General features: G+C 42.0%; 1 protein-coding gene across 6 annotated transcripts in view; it reads left to right on the top strand.

The window, feature by feature from the left end:
* Positions 1 to 12414, top strand: part of LOC141148909 (antiviral innate immune response receptor RIG-I-like) — a 91692-nt gene extending 79278 nt beyond the window's left edge. For all 6 annotated transcript variants that reach the window (XM_073636817.1, XM_073636798.1, XM_073636779.1 and 3 more), the window contains 2 exons: positions 4557 to 4703; positions 11357 to 12414. In XM_073636817.1, the coding sequence (XP_073492918.1) occupies positions 4557 to 4703; positions 11357 to 11674 (465 nt within the window). In that variant the 3' untranslated portion in view covers positions 11675 to 12414. The remainder of the gene's footprint in view (positions 1 to 4556; positions 4704 to 11356) is intronic.
* The last annotated feature ends 3801 nt before the right edge of the window (positions 12415 to 16215 follow it).

The following is a 16215-nucleotide window of genomic DNA, read 5'->3' as shown; positions in this document are numbered from 1 at the left end:
GTGTTTTACGTCACCGCGTTCAGAATGATCGGATTTTCCGACAACTTTGTGTGACCGTGTGTATGCAAGACAAGTTTGAGCCAACATCTGTTGGAAAAAATCCATGGATTTTGTTGTTGGAATGTCCGATCAATGTCTGACCGTGTGTACAGGGCATTACAGTCAGGCATAGAAATAATGTATGATCAAGCGGGAGTTGTAAGGTGGGCAGTAAGCATAAATATGATGGAAAGAGTCAGGATGAAGACATGCATAAAACTTATTTTAAGTGTTGGCACCTTGGCATTGGTAGATTTTGTGATTACATTATTAAATATTCTGCACAGGGGATTTGTTTAGGAGTTAGGTTAGTTTAGTGTTAAAGTCATAATAGAAGTGAAATTTAGAGAAAACACGGTTTTCAGTTCTTTAACTGCCAGCACAGGACTCTCAGAGCTAAAGGGATGAAACATGAGTCCTCACACTGCCAGGACAGGGTCATCCAGTGCCGAGGTCGAAGATGCCAACTTCACCCTCTTTATCACGCGTGAGTCTGCGTCTTTTTCAAGACAAGATAATATTTAAGCTAAGGGATCTATATTCCCAATCCTGTATCCCCAGTGTAGCATTACCCCCGTAGGAGTTGCAGATGTCAGGGTTCCCCACTTCTGCACAGCCAGTCACACAGCATTTCCTTCTTGCATCCAGACACAGAAATCAGTCCTTTGGCTTGTTTTTGTTTTTTTAGGGGATAACTTGAATGGGGTTAGGGATTATGGGATGCTCACATTGAAAAATTTACAACAAACAGAACCGGGGACACTTTCGTCCCTAATTACAGATTCCACTTTTTTCTCCTTCTGCACAAACTTTGTTCCTCTGCACAGCTTCTGCTGGGTTCACTCCCTTGGCAATTAACAGTGTCTTGTTAGCTCAGTCCATTATAGGCTAGGAACTCTGTCTCTTAGTAAAGTAGCACATATGAAGTGAACAGCATCTCACACTACCTTCTGCTCCCCTGCAGACACTGATCCCAGCTCTACTTGCAGAAATGCTAGCCCACCTGGCTGCCACAAGCCCACCTGGCTGCTTCCTCTTCTCAGTCCTCCTGACTGACATACATTGGCGATTCCACAGGGCAAGGATGGATGAAAACTTGGCACACCGCTGTCTTCAAGAGAGACCTGCTACAGCTGGCAGTCTCTCCACTTGTCTGTCCCTGCACCGTGCTGATCTACTTACTCTGTCTCTCCTTGTTCCTGCTGCCTCTTTTAAAGGCCACCAAAAGACTCCCCTCGGCACTGCTTCTCCATCTTCCACCCGACTCCCCGACTGGCATGGCTCATTGTTTTTTAAGGGCTCCTTAGGCTCACTTTCTGGGGGTTGGCTAAGGGCCACTAAATATTTAAGGCAACCCCTCCTAGCTTCTGCCCACAAACTTCTACAACATTTTCCAATATTCTAGAATCAGGGGGAGGCGCCAGAGAGCTGCCAGGGTGAGTCATCCAGTCCTAACCTCTAATAACCCTGACCCAGATTCTATGCCTCAGGTTTATCCCTGGGCCAGATAGATTTGCCTTTACTATCGCTAGTAGCACACTAAAGGGTTTTCGGCAGTGCCAAAAAATAGAGAGAACTGAGTTTGTGCAGAGCAAAGTGAGACAGTGTATTACTGGATTTTAAACAGCATAGGCATTAAATATATATGGTCAATGCGAGTATAAACGTCATGTATCTTAGAGTAATAACTATAATCACGGTCTGAAGGGTTTAATACCCGCCAGCAATCTATCAGTAGATGAGACTGGAGGGTCTTGCGGAAGTGTTTGAGGAACGCATAGGAGTGTGGGGATCTCGCGTGGGACGTGTCCAGCAAGGGGTCTGGGCGTATGTTGAAGTCCCCTCCGAGAATCAAGAGGCCTTCCCTGAAGTCTGCTAGGAGTGTCAGAGTAGAGTCAATGAAGGAGAGTTGGTCAGCATTGGGGGCGTAGAGTGTCGCAAACGTATACGTCTGTCCTGCAATACTACCTTTCAAGAAAACATATCTACCCTGGGGATCTATTTTGTTTTCTAAGGGTTGAAAGGGACAAGTCTTGTGTATTGCGATAGCTGTCCCCTTAGATTTTGACGTCGGGGAGGTGCTGATAAACCACTGATTGAAAAGGTGTGTGAGTAATTTAGAAAGCGACTGGGGTGTGAAGTGGGTCTCCTGAAGGAAGACTACCTGCGTTTTTAATCTTTTTAACTCTCTCCAGAGTTTACTGCGTTTATGTGGAGAGCAAAGCCCTCTGACATTATATGAGCTTACCTGTAACGTAGCCATAGGAGGAGACGAAGGTGGATAAGAAGTTCAGAATGGTGGTACACTCGATGCGAACGACGAAGTGGTACGTCGCTCCTGTAAATGGAGGGGAGGGTAGAGGGAAGGGAGGGGAGAGAAAAAAGGGAAGAAAAAAGGACATATAAGACAAAAATGGAAAACATAACAATCGAAACAGCATGGCAAAAGCCATCAAAACCTGAGAAACAACTACAGGCCTCATTCGGGACTCCGTCTCCTGTATGGGGGGGGGTCCCGAACCTTGGCTCAAGATCCCAATGGGGATCAATACCCTAAAATAGAGAAGGGTGTCCTACTAGGGGATACGTGGACCAACATAGGAAAAGGGCAAAGGGGTCCTCAGCCCTGCCCACCACATCTAACAGTATGCGGTGTAGGTGAGAATCAAGAATGTTACCTCTGATTGAGAAAATTTGGGGGTCAAGGGGACAATTAAGTTACTTATATATGATTAGGGCAGCAATGGTGCATATGGGTCAACATCCTTTCCTGCCAATCACGTTAGTATTTAAAAAAATTGGAATTATCATGGCAGGGTGAGTATGTAGGAATAAGATTTGCTCTAAAGGCGATTACATAGAAAAGTCTCTAGATTGACAGTCAAAGGATGAAATCTCTCCATCCTAGGGGATTACGCCACTAGTCCCTTGCAGAGGTAGGGTCAGCCGAGGAGTCGGATGGGTGCCGTCTGCGGTCCCATCTGCGATTCCTGCGTTTGGCGCACTGCCATGGTTGGGGTGGTGGGAGCTTGGCGACAGAAAAGTCAGGTATTCCTCTCTAGTCGGGGAAGTCTACCGGATCCAAGTACACGGAGGAAAGAAAGTTCGGTAGATCATCTTTTGTACGGAGAGTTACAGTCTTATTTTCCTTTGTGACTAGTAGAAAAAAGGGAAAGCCCCATCTGTATTGCAGGCCTGCGTCTTGGATGGCTACCAGGAGGGGGCGAAGAGATCTGCGCTGCATTAGAGTGCATCTGGAGATGTCCTGGTAAAAGGCCAAATGTGCGCCATCAAAGTCGAAATAGGGCTTACCGTGCATTTTCTGCATTATACGGTCCTTGAGAGTATATCTATGCAGTTTGCAGATAATGTCTCTTGGGTTATTGACATCCTGAGAGGGGGGTTTCAGGGCCCTGTGGGCGCGATCAATTTCTATTGTAGTTGCGGCAGGCAGTGGGAATAATGTCCTTAGCACCAGTTGCTTCAGGTAGCCCCCGGATTCTGATGTTGGCCCTGCGGCTGCGATTCTCCATGTCATCTAACTGACAGAGCAGGGCCTCAATCTGATGGTTCTGAGTGGTACACTTGTCCTGCAGCATAGAGATGACTGGGAGTGCTTCCTCAAACCTCTTCTCCAGAGATTCCATTCTGCCACCTAGATGTGATGTATCAGCTTTAAGCTGTGCTATGTCCTCTTTGAGGGCCTTCTCTACCCTGTCAGCTAAGCGCTCCAGGTCAGCTTTTGTGGGCAGAGACCAAATATGGCGCCTAATGTCTGCCTCATTCAGGGGGTCTGGAACTTCAGGATCACCATCAGGGGATGAAGGAGCACCCGGGGAGGCCGATTCACTTACCGACCCTGGTGATGGTGTGGGTGAACAGGCAGGCCGATTAGGACGTGCAGCGGCGCTCTGTGAGGCCTTGGATGTTTTCTGGGCCTTTGCAGCCAGGGCCATCTTTGGAGCCTCGCGGTCCCGCCCGCTGGTCCCGGGGAAGAAAGATTCCAGCTGCCCCTGTCTTGTGCGATCAGTCCGCTGCGGTTGTGAAGATGTCCGGCTCCTCTGTGACATTTTGAGCTGTGGATGGGGCCAGATTCTCTCCCTTAGCAGTGCTTAAGAGCGGCGGTGAGACGGAGCTGCGGAGTCAAACGTCCTCACCCTTCCATAGTCAGGACATGCCCCCACCTATGCATTTTTTAATGCGTTTTCAGTTTTGCAGAAACACACTACAGTCCATTTAACATGGTTTCCAATGGGTCACATTCACATCTGTGCTTTTTATGGAAAGGGCCAGAGACTTTTTTCTGGTTTTTGGTCCCATAGACAATGGATCAAAAACGTGTATTGAAAAACGCAAAATGCACCTGAAATATGCAAACTGGAACCTGCATAGGTGTGAGTCAGGCCTTCAGGGGCTTTTCCAGCTCAGGCTTGGACACAGGTACCACTTTTAGGTTTCATTATATGCTGCCTAAAATTTTATCTAATGAATTTTACTTTTTTCCGTTTTATTCACAGAATCTTCAATTTCAAAGAGAAGAGAAGAGGCTTCGTGATATTAAAAAGAATGTTAAAGGACCTGTACTATCAGAGGAGAACAAACGTCTGCTTTGTGGAAGATGTTTAACCTTTGCATGCGATACAGATAACATCAGACTTCTAAATGTATGTAGAAAAGTCACACACACTATATTTAACTAAACAAGCAATTTAATAAAGAGGTTAGTTGAGAATTCACATTTCTAAAAGAGAAATGTGGTTTTTTTTTTGTTTTTATTTTTTAGAATCATACTTGCCTAAGTGGATGCAGCATCGGTCCGATGCTTCATCTATCCCCCGCCAGCTCTAAGACTGAGAACCAAGCGATCAAACACTGCTGATCGTTCGGTTCTTAGGGCTTCCTGAGAAAAGATCTGGTGACTGTAAAGTCACCGCTGTCTGTTCTGCCCCTACCCCTCACTCACTGGAGTGCTGGGCTGTGGAGGGTGCGGGAACAGCTTCCTCAGGCTCTCGCTGAGAGGCTGAGCCAGTTGCCGGTCCAGGCAAGTGGGCAGATCCCGAAGGCATTGTTGCGATCTTGCCCGAGCCTGGACTGGCTCTGTGACGTCAGCCAACAGTGGGCTTCAGCCAGCTGTCTGTTGAAAACGGGTCACAGGAGTGCAGAATGGACTGCACTCCTGTGATCCACAGGAGAAGTACAGCCAAACAAGCTATGGCTGTACTTCTCCTTTCAGTCCCAACTGCAGCTACTTGCAAGTGGAATGGATCAGCTGGTCCAGACAGTACTCAGAAGTACTCAGCAATAAATACACACAAAGTGAGGGGGTTTTATCTAAACTGGAGCAGCCAGAATCTGGAGCAACTGGACATGGAAACCAATCAACTTCTATCTTTTATTTTTAAAGATTAACTGAACAAGCTGAAGATAGAAGCTGATTGGTTATCATACACAGCTTCTTCAGATTTTTTCTCCTTCAGTTTTGGTAAACTCACCCCAATATATATGGGTGTAGAGAGAAGGGGGTTGTGAATCCTGCCCACACAGAAATATGTGTATAGAATCATAAAATATGCAGGTTCTGACTAGATAACTAGGTTGTATTTGAGTATCTACCTAGGGGATGTAATTAAACATATACGGTTGTAGTGAAATGTTGGAACACCAAAGTGGAAAAAATACTGATGCAAAAAAAAAAATGTCATTTAGTGTAATGTAGGAAGAGTCACCACCTCAAGAAAGTGGTCCTAAGCACTCTGAAAAGCCAGTTATTTTTTTCAGTTTTGGGAAGCTTGCTACTTCAGTTGCAGCTGGACACATAGTTACACAAGAGACACAGTGGAAATGCTTCAGCAAAAGAACATTCTTTTTAATATTTTAGTGTACAGCTATTTCAATACAATGTAGTCTACTGTATCTCCGCAGCCAAGGTCCAAACCTCAGAACACAGGCCTATGAGATATGTGTGTGGGGGTGCCTTTGCTTGTAACCTGTCATTAAAGCCATGTACCAATGTGTATGGGTCTCCCATATGATCTAGGTCCCAGCTGTCCAGAATTTCGGGATTTAGCTATACTCACACACATTGGGAGGGATTTATTCAAACTTGTGCACACAGAAACAGTTTTTTTTTTTACTTGATTTTAGTCCTTATTTACCTCTTGCACCTGTATATGCATGCCTCTAAATTTCCTGTCAGTTCTAATTATTGTAATACGTGGGGCCTTTTTATTGAGCATGGAGCTAGATTGTAGGCAGATAAGTCTCTTAGAATATTTTGTTTATTAAAAGACATTTCAGTATTGGAAAACGTACATAAACAAAACCCCACCCCAGAAAACGTGATATTATTAACTGATTAAGGAATGTATTGAGCTACAAACTTTATTGAATGAACAGGCTTTACGACGTAGGGATAAAACTCGGGCCCTGTTTTAACATCGGAACAATGTTGACTGTTAGCGAGGGCTTTGCGTTGACTGTTAGCGAGGGCTTTGCCCTTGACTCCTATGAATTAAATACGGAAGGCCCCCGGGTGACATATGATCCTATAGAAATCTCCAAGACATTTCATATATATTATTCTACGTTATATAATATACCAATACAGCAATCAGGTATGAATGCAGAAGAAAGTTGTAATAAAGTATGGCAATACATCAGGGAAACTGCTTTACCTGTTCTTCCGCAGGAAATAACGGAAGAGCTGGAAAGGGACTTCTCGGCAGTGGAGATACAAAAGGTTATATCCACCCTGGCCTCGGGCAAGAGCCCGGGCCCAGACAGATATACTCCTGGTTTCTATAGGACATTTTAGGAAGCCTTGGTTCCTGTTCTAAAGAAGACCTTTAATTATATTTCTGCCTCTCAACCATTTGGCTCCATAGAGTATGGAAGCAAATATATCAATTATTCCTGAACCTGGAAAAGACCATACGATATGTGGTAACTATCGTCCAATTTCTCTTACTAATATAGACTTGTGTCTGTATTCAAAAAAAATTGTGAATAGACTTCCGCCTATTTTGCCAACATATATCCATTTGGACCAAGTTGGCTTCACAATGGGTAGAGAGGCAAGAGATAATACAATAAAGACGTTTATACAAATGAAATATGCCCAGAAGCGCACAATCCCATCATGTCTCTTATCAATAGATGCCAAAAATGTATTTGACAGGGTGGGATGGTGCTTCCTTGAAGAAGCTTTGAAACAGTTGAGAGCGGGACCCGACTTTTGCAAAAGATTATGGCCCTGTATTCCAACCCAAAAGCCAGAATACGTACAAATGGAATTCTCTCAGACCCTTTAAAGATATCTAACGGTACCAGACAAGGATGCCCCTTGTCTCCTCTTTTATATATAATAGTAATGAAACATCTAGCTACAGCTATTCACAATAATTTGGATATTCAAGGGATTCGTGTTAAAGGAAAGGACTATAAAATGTTAGTATACATGGACGATTTATTAACCACTTCAGCCCTCAGCCTCTTTTTTACACTTGTTGTTTACAAGTTAAAATAATTTTTTTTGCTAGAAAATTACTTAGAAAAAAAATATATAATGTTTGAGGGTTCTAACACCTTATAGAATAAAATGGCGGTCGTTGCAATACTTTGTCACACTGTATTTGCGCAGCGGTCTTACAAGCGTACTTTTTTGGAAAAAAATATACTTTATTGAATTCAAATATAAGACAACAGAAAAGTTAGCCCAATTTTTTTTTTTTATATCGTGAAAGATGTTACGCCGAGTAAATTGATACCCAACATGTCACGCTTCAAAATTGCGTCCGCTTGTGGAATGGCAACAAACTTTTACCCTTAAAAATCTCCATAGGCAATGTTAAAAAATGTCTACAGGTTACCAGTTTTGAGTTAGAGGAGGTCTAGGGCTAGAATTATTGCTCTTGCTCTAATGATCGCGGCGATACCTCACATGTGTGGTTTGAACACCGTTTTCATATGTGGGCGCTGCTTACATATGCATTCGCTTCTGCACGCGAGCTCGTCGGGCTGGGGCGCTTTAAAAAAACATTTTTTTCTTATTTATTTTACTTTTAATTTTTTTTATTTTGACACTGTCTTTGGAAAAAAAATTTGGGTCACTTTTATTCCTTTTATCCTTTTTCCTGTAAACATACCTTGTAATAGAAAAAAAGCATGAGAGGACCTCTTAAATATGAGATCTGGGGTCAAAAAGACCTCAGATATCATATTAATGCAAAAATGCAATCACAAAAAAAAAAGTCACTTGAAAAAAATAAATAAAAAATTTCTCCTTTAAGAGCTATGGGCAGAAGTGACGTTTGATGTCGCTTCCGCCCTCCCATGCTATGGAGCCGAGCGGGAGCCATCTTCCCCTCAGTTGGCAGCCGGGCATCCACAGGAGAGGACGTGATTGTCTCCGCCGCTACCAGAGGGTCCGGTAAGCAGCGGAGATGACTGGAGCACAGCGGGAGGGGGGTGGGCACCTCTCCCACCACCGATAAAAGTTATCTTGCGGCAAATCTGCTGCGGAGACCACTTTTATCATAAAGAGAAACGCACACCGTTCCCGAAAATACCGGGGTTATGACAGCTAGCTGCTGCCATAACCCCAGTATTTAGCGTCAAAACACCATGTACGGGTACGGCGATTTATTTGCGTGAAGTGGTTAATATATGTTACTAATCCAATAGTGACGGTATCAAATCTTCTACACGAATTGAACCACTTTGGAGTAGTAAGTAATTTCAAAGTTAATTATGATAAATCAGAGGCATTAAATATATTGCTACCGACTAGAGTTCAGAAACCTCTTAAAAAAAACGTTGCTTTTAATATATTCCAAGAGACCTGACAAAATGACAATAGTTAAACTATTCTCCAATAATTCTTAAGGCTATAGGATTGCTTCAAATGTATGATTTTTTTTTCACGGATTGGTAGGATTAAGATAGTGAAGATGGGTATATTACTAAAATTACTATATGCATTTCAAACAGTACCGACTCTTCCAAATATTCTCCTGAGCCAGTTACGTAAAGCTATATGAAGGTTTATATGGGCTCAAAAATCGCCACAAATTAAAAGAGAAACCCTAATTAGAACAAAAATAATGGGGGCCTTGTGCTCCCAGATTTACATCATATTTACGAGCAGCATCTATCATAAGGATTTGGGATTGGTTTCAAAATGTAAGCAGTGGGTGACATTAGAAGAAGATATTACTCCCATAAAACTTAAATCATTGCTATGAATTAACCCTCAAGCCCGACCTGGGACAAAAGATTTATCGCTTCTTGTCTCTTCAACTATGAGGACATGGGACTCGATATTAAAGAAAAAGCTTCTTTCTACAGAGATCGGGCCAATGACTCCTTTGTTTTCTAACCCTGAATTTCCACCAACGTTAGAGGTTACGACATTTATTAAATGGAAAAATAGTGAATGTACAAGAATTGCTCAGATCCTGGTGGATGGCAAACTCCCACCGTTGATTAATTTGGAACCTGAGCATGAATCCAAGTGGATGCAATATCAACAGTTATATACATATATTAGATTTTTGTAAATGAATAAATACAGCGCTCACAAACATAATATAAAAAAGAAAACATCAAACATAAAGTCCATATAAAGTAACTAAAGTGCTCAAATCCACTGTGAAGAAAGTGCAAAGTGCTTCTGAATCTTTTGGAGATGCTTTAATGAAAGGGGTACAATGGCACATATTTGCTATTATTGCCCAGTGGTGATGGACTTCTGGACAAAGATATTTCATATCTATCAAAAGATAACAAAATCTAATATACAAGTAAATATTTGTACTTCAGTACTATCAATTATCCCAGGGTCAACAAAATCCATTAAGGGATATTTTACGATATATGCTAATAGTGGCACAAACAACAATAGCTTGAAATTGGCAAAAAGTGTAATGCCCTACAATGGCAGAGTGGGTGTGTGAAATGAGCGAGATCCAGTCCCTGGAGGAAATGATTCAAACAGAGAATTCCAGTAAACAAGTTTCAAAAGTATAACAGTGGGAAGAATTCCGAACCTCTGCAACATTTATGCTATACTTATGATAATGACAGATCAGAATCCCCCCCCCCGTGGAGAGTGTGAGATGAGATAAGGAAATTAATTGAGAATGGTATAACTAGATATTTTAAATATTCATTTTTATGTTATAATCATGGTAAAGAAATAACCCCACCATATTAATAATAAGATAGAGATGAGACAGTTATGAAATACAGTGATTATTTGGTGAGAATGCATGTAATGTGAGGGGTAGCAAAGTATACCTAGATTTTTTTAACAGTAAAGTCTGGCCATTAGGATAAGGATTAACCCAATGGTTAAAATATGTATTTATAGTTTATATGGTCTTAAGATTTAAAGGGGAAACATTGTGTGAAACATAGATGAAAAAATATAATAAGGCGGAGAAGTATCTCTTATATATTGATTGCATTGTAATAATATACCATAATTCCCAGGTCTGCAAATGTTTAATGTATTGTTTTGAATACTTTGTTTAAAATTGAAAAATTAATAAAAGAGAGATTGAAAACTAATTATTGTAATACCACATGTGAAGTTCTTGACTGTGGTCGCCTTTCAGGGGCTTATGCAATAAGATGCATTTTTCACTCACCTGTCCATTTACATTTCTTGAGTGGTTTCCTCAAATCAATATTTAGGTGGCTGATGATGGTATTTATTCCCCTGCCACTAGCAGACCCTCATCTCCATGATTAAGCCCTGGGGGCAGGGGTGAAACACGTTGGTGAAGTGGCCTGGATGAATTGAGCGGAGGCTGTTATTACCTGCTAACCTCTCAGGACGGGCGATGGGGAAGGGGGTGGGGGAGGCAGGGCTCTCAAGTCCTATTTTTGGAGCATTCTTTGGATCTGGATGGACCTCTCCTTAAGTATTATTGCGGGTCACACCAGTTTTAGTAGATCTCCCCCATTGTGTTCCAGGGATTTTGCATATCAATTGTGAATTGGGTTGACTACAATCTAATATATATATAGAATGTTTCAGAATAGTTGCCAGCACTGTGACAATGAAAGTAGTACACAATAAATAAGAAAACATTTATGGTCCGGTTCATAGTACTGCAAAATGCAGTAATCAATAAAAAATAAATAAGCTCTTTACTTTCTGATGTCAGATCATTCACTTTACACACTGCTGTCTGCCTTATTACCTGTTGTTAGTAACTTAAATCCCAGTAGAAAAGAACCTCAACGGCTGCATATACTGTATCACCCAGTTATCAAATACATTTGTTCACTAATTGCTCTCTTTGCTTAATAGAAATCCCATCACACAGTGATCGACAGAAGCTTCAAGGACAGATATATTACTAAGCAACACTCAAAACCAATGTCATTTGGTGGCTTCAACAAAAAGTGCAAGATATTATGCAAAAATCCCAATTGTGGAGACGACTGGGGCATTTCTGGCAACTACCTGAGCTTCCAGAACATTCCACTTATCAAAATTGACAAGTTTGTGGTAGAAAATCCTAACGGGTATCGGGAACATTTCAGCAAGTGGGTGAAGGTGAATTTCAGAATTAAGGAATTCAACCAAGAAGAAATAGATGAATCCTTCTCTGCCAACACAAACTAAGACAGTCAGTACTTGTAATTGGGAATTTTATTAAACTGGAAAAATTCGGAAAAAAACGTTTTTTTCCCGTTTTTTTATGAAGGCTTTTTTGTTTTTTTCCAAAAAATTGGAAAAATTGAAAAAAGAAAAAAAAATTGTGGAATATTTTATTTTACCATGATGAATAAAATATTTTAAGACAGGGTGTTATATTGTGTATATATATATATATGGTGTAATATTTTCCTAATCATTTCTAAAAAAAATGTATGATATCAGATTATTCTAATTTCTGTGCACTGAGTGAGGACAAGCAAGTCCTAGGTAACAAACTGAACCCTCCAATGCAAGAACAGTATGCATGTCTTCCTTTAGGAGGTGCTGTGCTGCTTTTGTAACAAGAATCGGTCCGGTCCAACCTTAAGTTTTTAGAAGCTCCTAATTGTGATGACGGACAAAAAAAGAGTAGCTGCAGAAGCAGGGACGGATACTGACAATTTCAGCTCAGAAAATGATTCTGATTAAATGTCCATTGAAACTTAGTCCCACTCTCTTCTTAACACTTCCCCAATTTTTAATTCTTTTTATGAGAAAGGGGTTTTTATTTCTATTTAACACTATGGAGAGGAAATATGAAAAATTGTTACTTTTGGTTTTGAACATTGTTTTGTGGTGGCTTTTTGGCTGTTCCACATAAACTAGTAAGCAGATAAGGAGATTGTTGCTCCCTTTGTTACAAATAAATATTATAAAAAAGTAAATTCTGTTTGTGATAATTGTTTGGCTACACTATATTTTTAATTTGCTAGTTGTGATAATTTTATGCCAAGTCAAATTGTCCATAGTCATATTTTATGTTCCTAAAGAAACAGAATGACTTTCAATCTTAAAAAGACAAAAAAGTGCTAATGTAGCATTTTTTTTTTTTAATTTTTCCGAAAATTTCCGTTTTTCCCCCCAAAAAAATGGGTTTTTTCCCGAGCTTCAAAATTTCCGGAAATTTTACATCTCTAATCAGAAGTATAAAGCGATCATCATTTTAACTAAAGAGATGTGCCATTAACTGTCAGTAGACAGTCTGGAGACTTTCTGCACCTCCTTAGCATACTCTAAAATAAGAAAAGTTACAGAAGTTCCTGATTACTACATGCTATACTAAAGGAATAAAAAGTGAAATATACATGGTATCTGCAGCTGGTTGCGTTGGTTTTAGAGCGCTTCCTGTTAATATGCTGTGAAGGAAGACAGATGTGTGATTCTTTTACTGCAGTATGTTCACTGCTGTTAAAGGGGTAGTAAACCCTCGAGGTTTTTCATAGAATGCATTAAGGTGAAAAACCTTCTGTAGTGCAGCAGCCCCCTTTTACTTACCTGAACCTGGTCTTTCCAGCGACAAGAACGAGCACAGCAGCTCAAGCCGTTGTCGCGGGTCCTCATTGTAAAGATTGATCAATCAAATCCAATGATGCGGGAGTGGGGGGCGGGACCGAGTCCTGCTGTCTGTGTCAATGGACGCAGCAGCAGGACTCGGGAGCGCGCCTGCTTGAGTGCCCGCCTGCAAAGCGCTTCTCCGTGGGGGCACACAAGAAGAAGAGGAACCAGGAGTGTTGCGGCGGGACCCCAAAAGAGGAGGATCAGGGCCACTAAGTGTAAAACCCTTGCACAGCGGAGGTAAGTATAACATTTATTTTATTTATTTTTATTTTTTTAAACTAAGCTTTACAAACCCTTAAATTGTGGTGAGATATTAGCTGAGTTTCTAGTGATGCACTGGCAACTTTTAGCTTTACAACAGTTGGTAAAAGAAATTCAGTAGATCATGAAATGAAAAAAAATATCAATTTATTGCCATATTATTTTGGTTCTCTTCTTGTTCCTGAAAAGCAATAACTATTAACTAAAGGAATTCATAGAGTGCCCTTAAAGACAAGTATGACATTAATCCATTTTTTAATCAAAGTTTACCAAAGTTGAATCTACTTATTTTTAGTTTCTCTGGTTCTTTATCTTCCTTCAGCCTTGGATAGGTTTGTTGGTACCCTGCTGTGAAAAAAGAACCTCCACAATGTTCTATGACATAACCTAAACTGACATATAGTAGCTGGCATCCATCATTGCTCGTTCCATATTTCATACATATCAGATGTTGCTTTTAATATAACAGAATATTTCAACAAATGAAAATGGCATTATTAAAATCTATAGGTCCCTTAACCTAATCTTTTGCTGCACAACCTTTGGAGGCAATCCCTGCAAACAAGTGATTTCTAAAGCTCTCAAAGAAACTATTGCAACTTAGAATTGTTCTGGGAGGACGTCTATTGACATCCTCCCAGAACCTCCCCCCACCGGCGCGCCTGCTGCGGCACACATCCAGTGCACTCTTTACCATGTTCACAGCTGATCACAATGTAAACACATTTGCCGGTCATCGGATTTCCGCTCCTCGTGCTCACAGTGTGTGGAGAGGAGAGCTGACAACCGGCCACTATGAAAGGGGACATCTACACTGATAATCAGGCCACTGACCGCCAGTGTCCTGATTAGCAGTGCAGCCCCAGAAGCGCCCATTAGTGCTTCCAATCACAGTGCTGCCAATCAGTGTGGCCTATCAGTACACATCAGTGTCGTCTATTAGTGCCTTCTCATCAGTGCGCACCAGTGCCTTCTCATCAGTCATGTCTCATCAGTGCAACCTGTTAGTGCCCATTAGTGTAGCCTATCAGTGCCCATTGGTGCAGCCTCACTAGTGCACATGAGTGAAGGCAAAAAATTACCTGTATGCAAAAATTTATAACAGAAACTAATTTTTGGTCTGTTTTAGTTTGTTTAGCAAATAATAAAAAACCCAGTGGTGATTAACCCTTTCGGATCTGCGCTATAGCAGAATGATGGCTACAGCGCGGATCTGCTGTGCCAGGAGGCCGTCAATAGACGCTCGCCACGTCCCCCTGAAGGGCACGCGCTGTGATCACCCGAGTCAATGAGACTCTGGTGATTACAGATCGGAGTAAGGGGTCTATCCCGACCCCTTACCACGTGATCAGCTGTCAGCCAATGACAGCTGATCACGTGATGTAAACAGAAGATTGGTAATCGTTTTTGTTTTTTATTCTCACGCTGACAGCGCGAGGAGAAAAAAAAGCCGATCACTGGCTTCTGTTAAAGGGACATCGGTCCCAAAGAGGAAGAGGCGAAGCCGCCTCATATGTGCCCACCAGTACCACCTGTCAGTGCCCACCAATCAGTGCCCACCAGTACATAAGTGCCAGCAATCAGTGCCACCTATCAATGCCCACCAGTGGTGCCAATCAGTGCCACCCAGCAGTGCTGCCTATCAGTGTCACCTACCAGTGCCGATCAGTGCTCATCACAGCCACCCATCAGTGCCACCTTATCAGTGCCCACCAGTGCAGCCTATTAGTGCCCATCATAATCGCCTTATCAGTGCCCATCAGTGCAGCCTATCAGTGCCCGTCAGTGTAGCCTCATCAGCATACATCAATGAATGAAACGTGTCCGCTAGTTCTTTCCGGAAGGAGTTTGATTTGATTGTAGCCGTATTAGTGCAATTGTGACAGAGAAAATTGAGTACTGTCCGTGATACTTTTTTTTATTTGCACTAACATACAATTTTTCAAGACAAGCTTTCGGGGTATGTCCCCTTCTTCAAGGTCCAAGCAGTACAGATTCACAAATTTTTAAGCAGCATGTTAAAGAAGAAAAAAAAAAAAAAAAGAGAAAACCAAACACATACAAATCAATGGTAATAAAGATAGCAGCAGAGTTAGTGAGATAAGACAGAGGGAGATAGCTGATAAATAAATTAATTGATAAATTAATGCTTTTTTTAAAGCATATCTATATATACATAAACATGATAAGTGATTAAAGGCTTTAACCCCTAGAAAAGATAATAACCAGCTGTCAAAGAGAAGAGCTAACCTTTTAGCTCCTATACTTGTTACCGCAGCTTTCCTCAGCGACTCTCCCCCACTGAGTCACCATATACAGATACAAAAACACACTTTCCCTAGTACCATTAAAGAAAGGAGAATGGCGCAGGGTCCCTTGCATCCCCCAGGGAAGCAAGGGAGGGAAAAACAAGACCCTTAGATAAAGTACAGGGACCTCTGCCCCTGTTTACCTGAGTCTGGCTGTTGTTAGTGGCTCCCGCTCCTGCCACCGCCGTCTGCTCCTCTTCCATATTGGCAAAGCTGTAGCGGCGTCCGGCTGCTTTTATTTAAAATTTTCCCGGTCCTTACGCCGCTCCATGGATCGGAAATGACACCAGCTTGAGGCCGCCTCCTCCCCCTGCTTTCCAGCGTCCGGAAGCCACATCGCGCCTCCAGAAGTCCTGCCCCCGGCCAGAGTGACGCACTTGCCACCCGGGACCCGGAAAAAGCATGGAGGCTGAAAACAAAGGAGAAGCTGCTCTCACCACTGTGCAGCACGCCTCCTCCTTCCAGCCCACAGCCGCCGGTCTGATGAGAGCGGAACCCCTTGCAGCCTGAACCATCGCCGGGTATGAAGGGGAGCAGGCACAGAAGAATCCCCCTCAC

Source organism: Aquarana catesbeiana, linkage group LG01 (assembly GCF_042186555.1).
Source record: "Aquarana catesbeiana isolate 2022-GZ linkage group LG01, ASM4218655v1, whole genome shotgun sequence".
Classification (NCBI taxonomy): Eukaryota; Metazoa; Chordata; class Amphibia; order Anura; family Ranidae; genus Aquarana; species Aquarana catesbeiana.
Note: the sequence above shows the minus strand (reverse complement) of the source record. Positions and strands in the feature narration are given on the sequence as shown.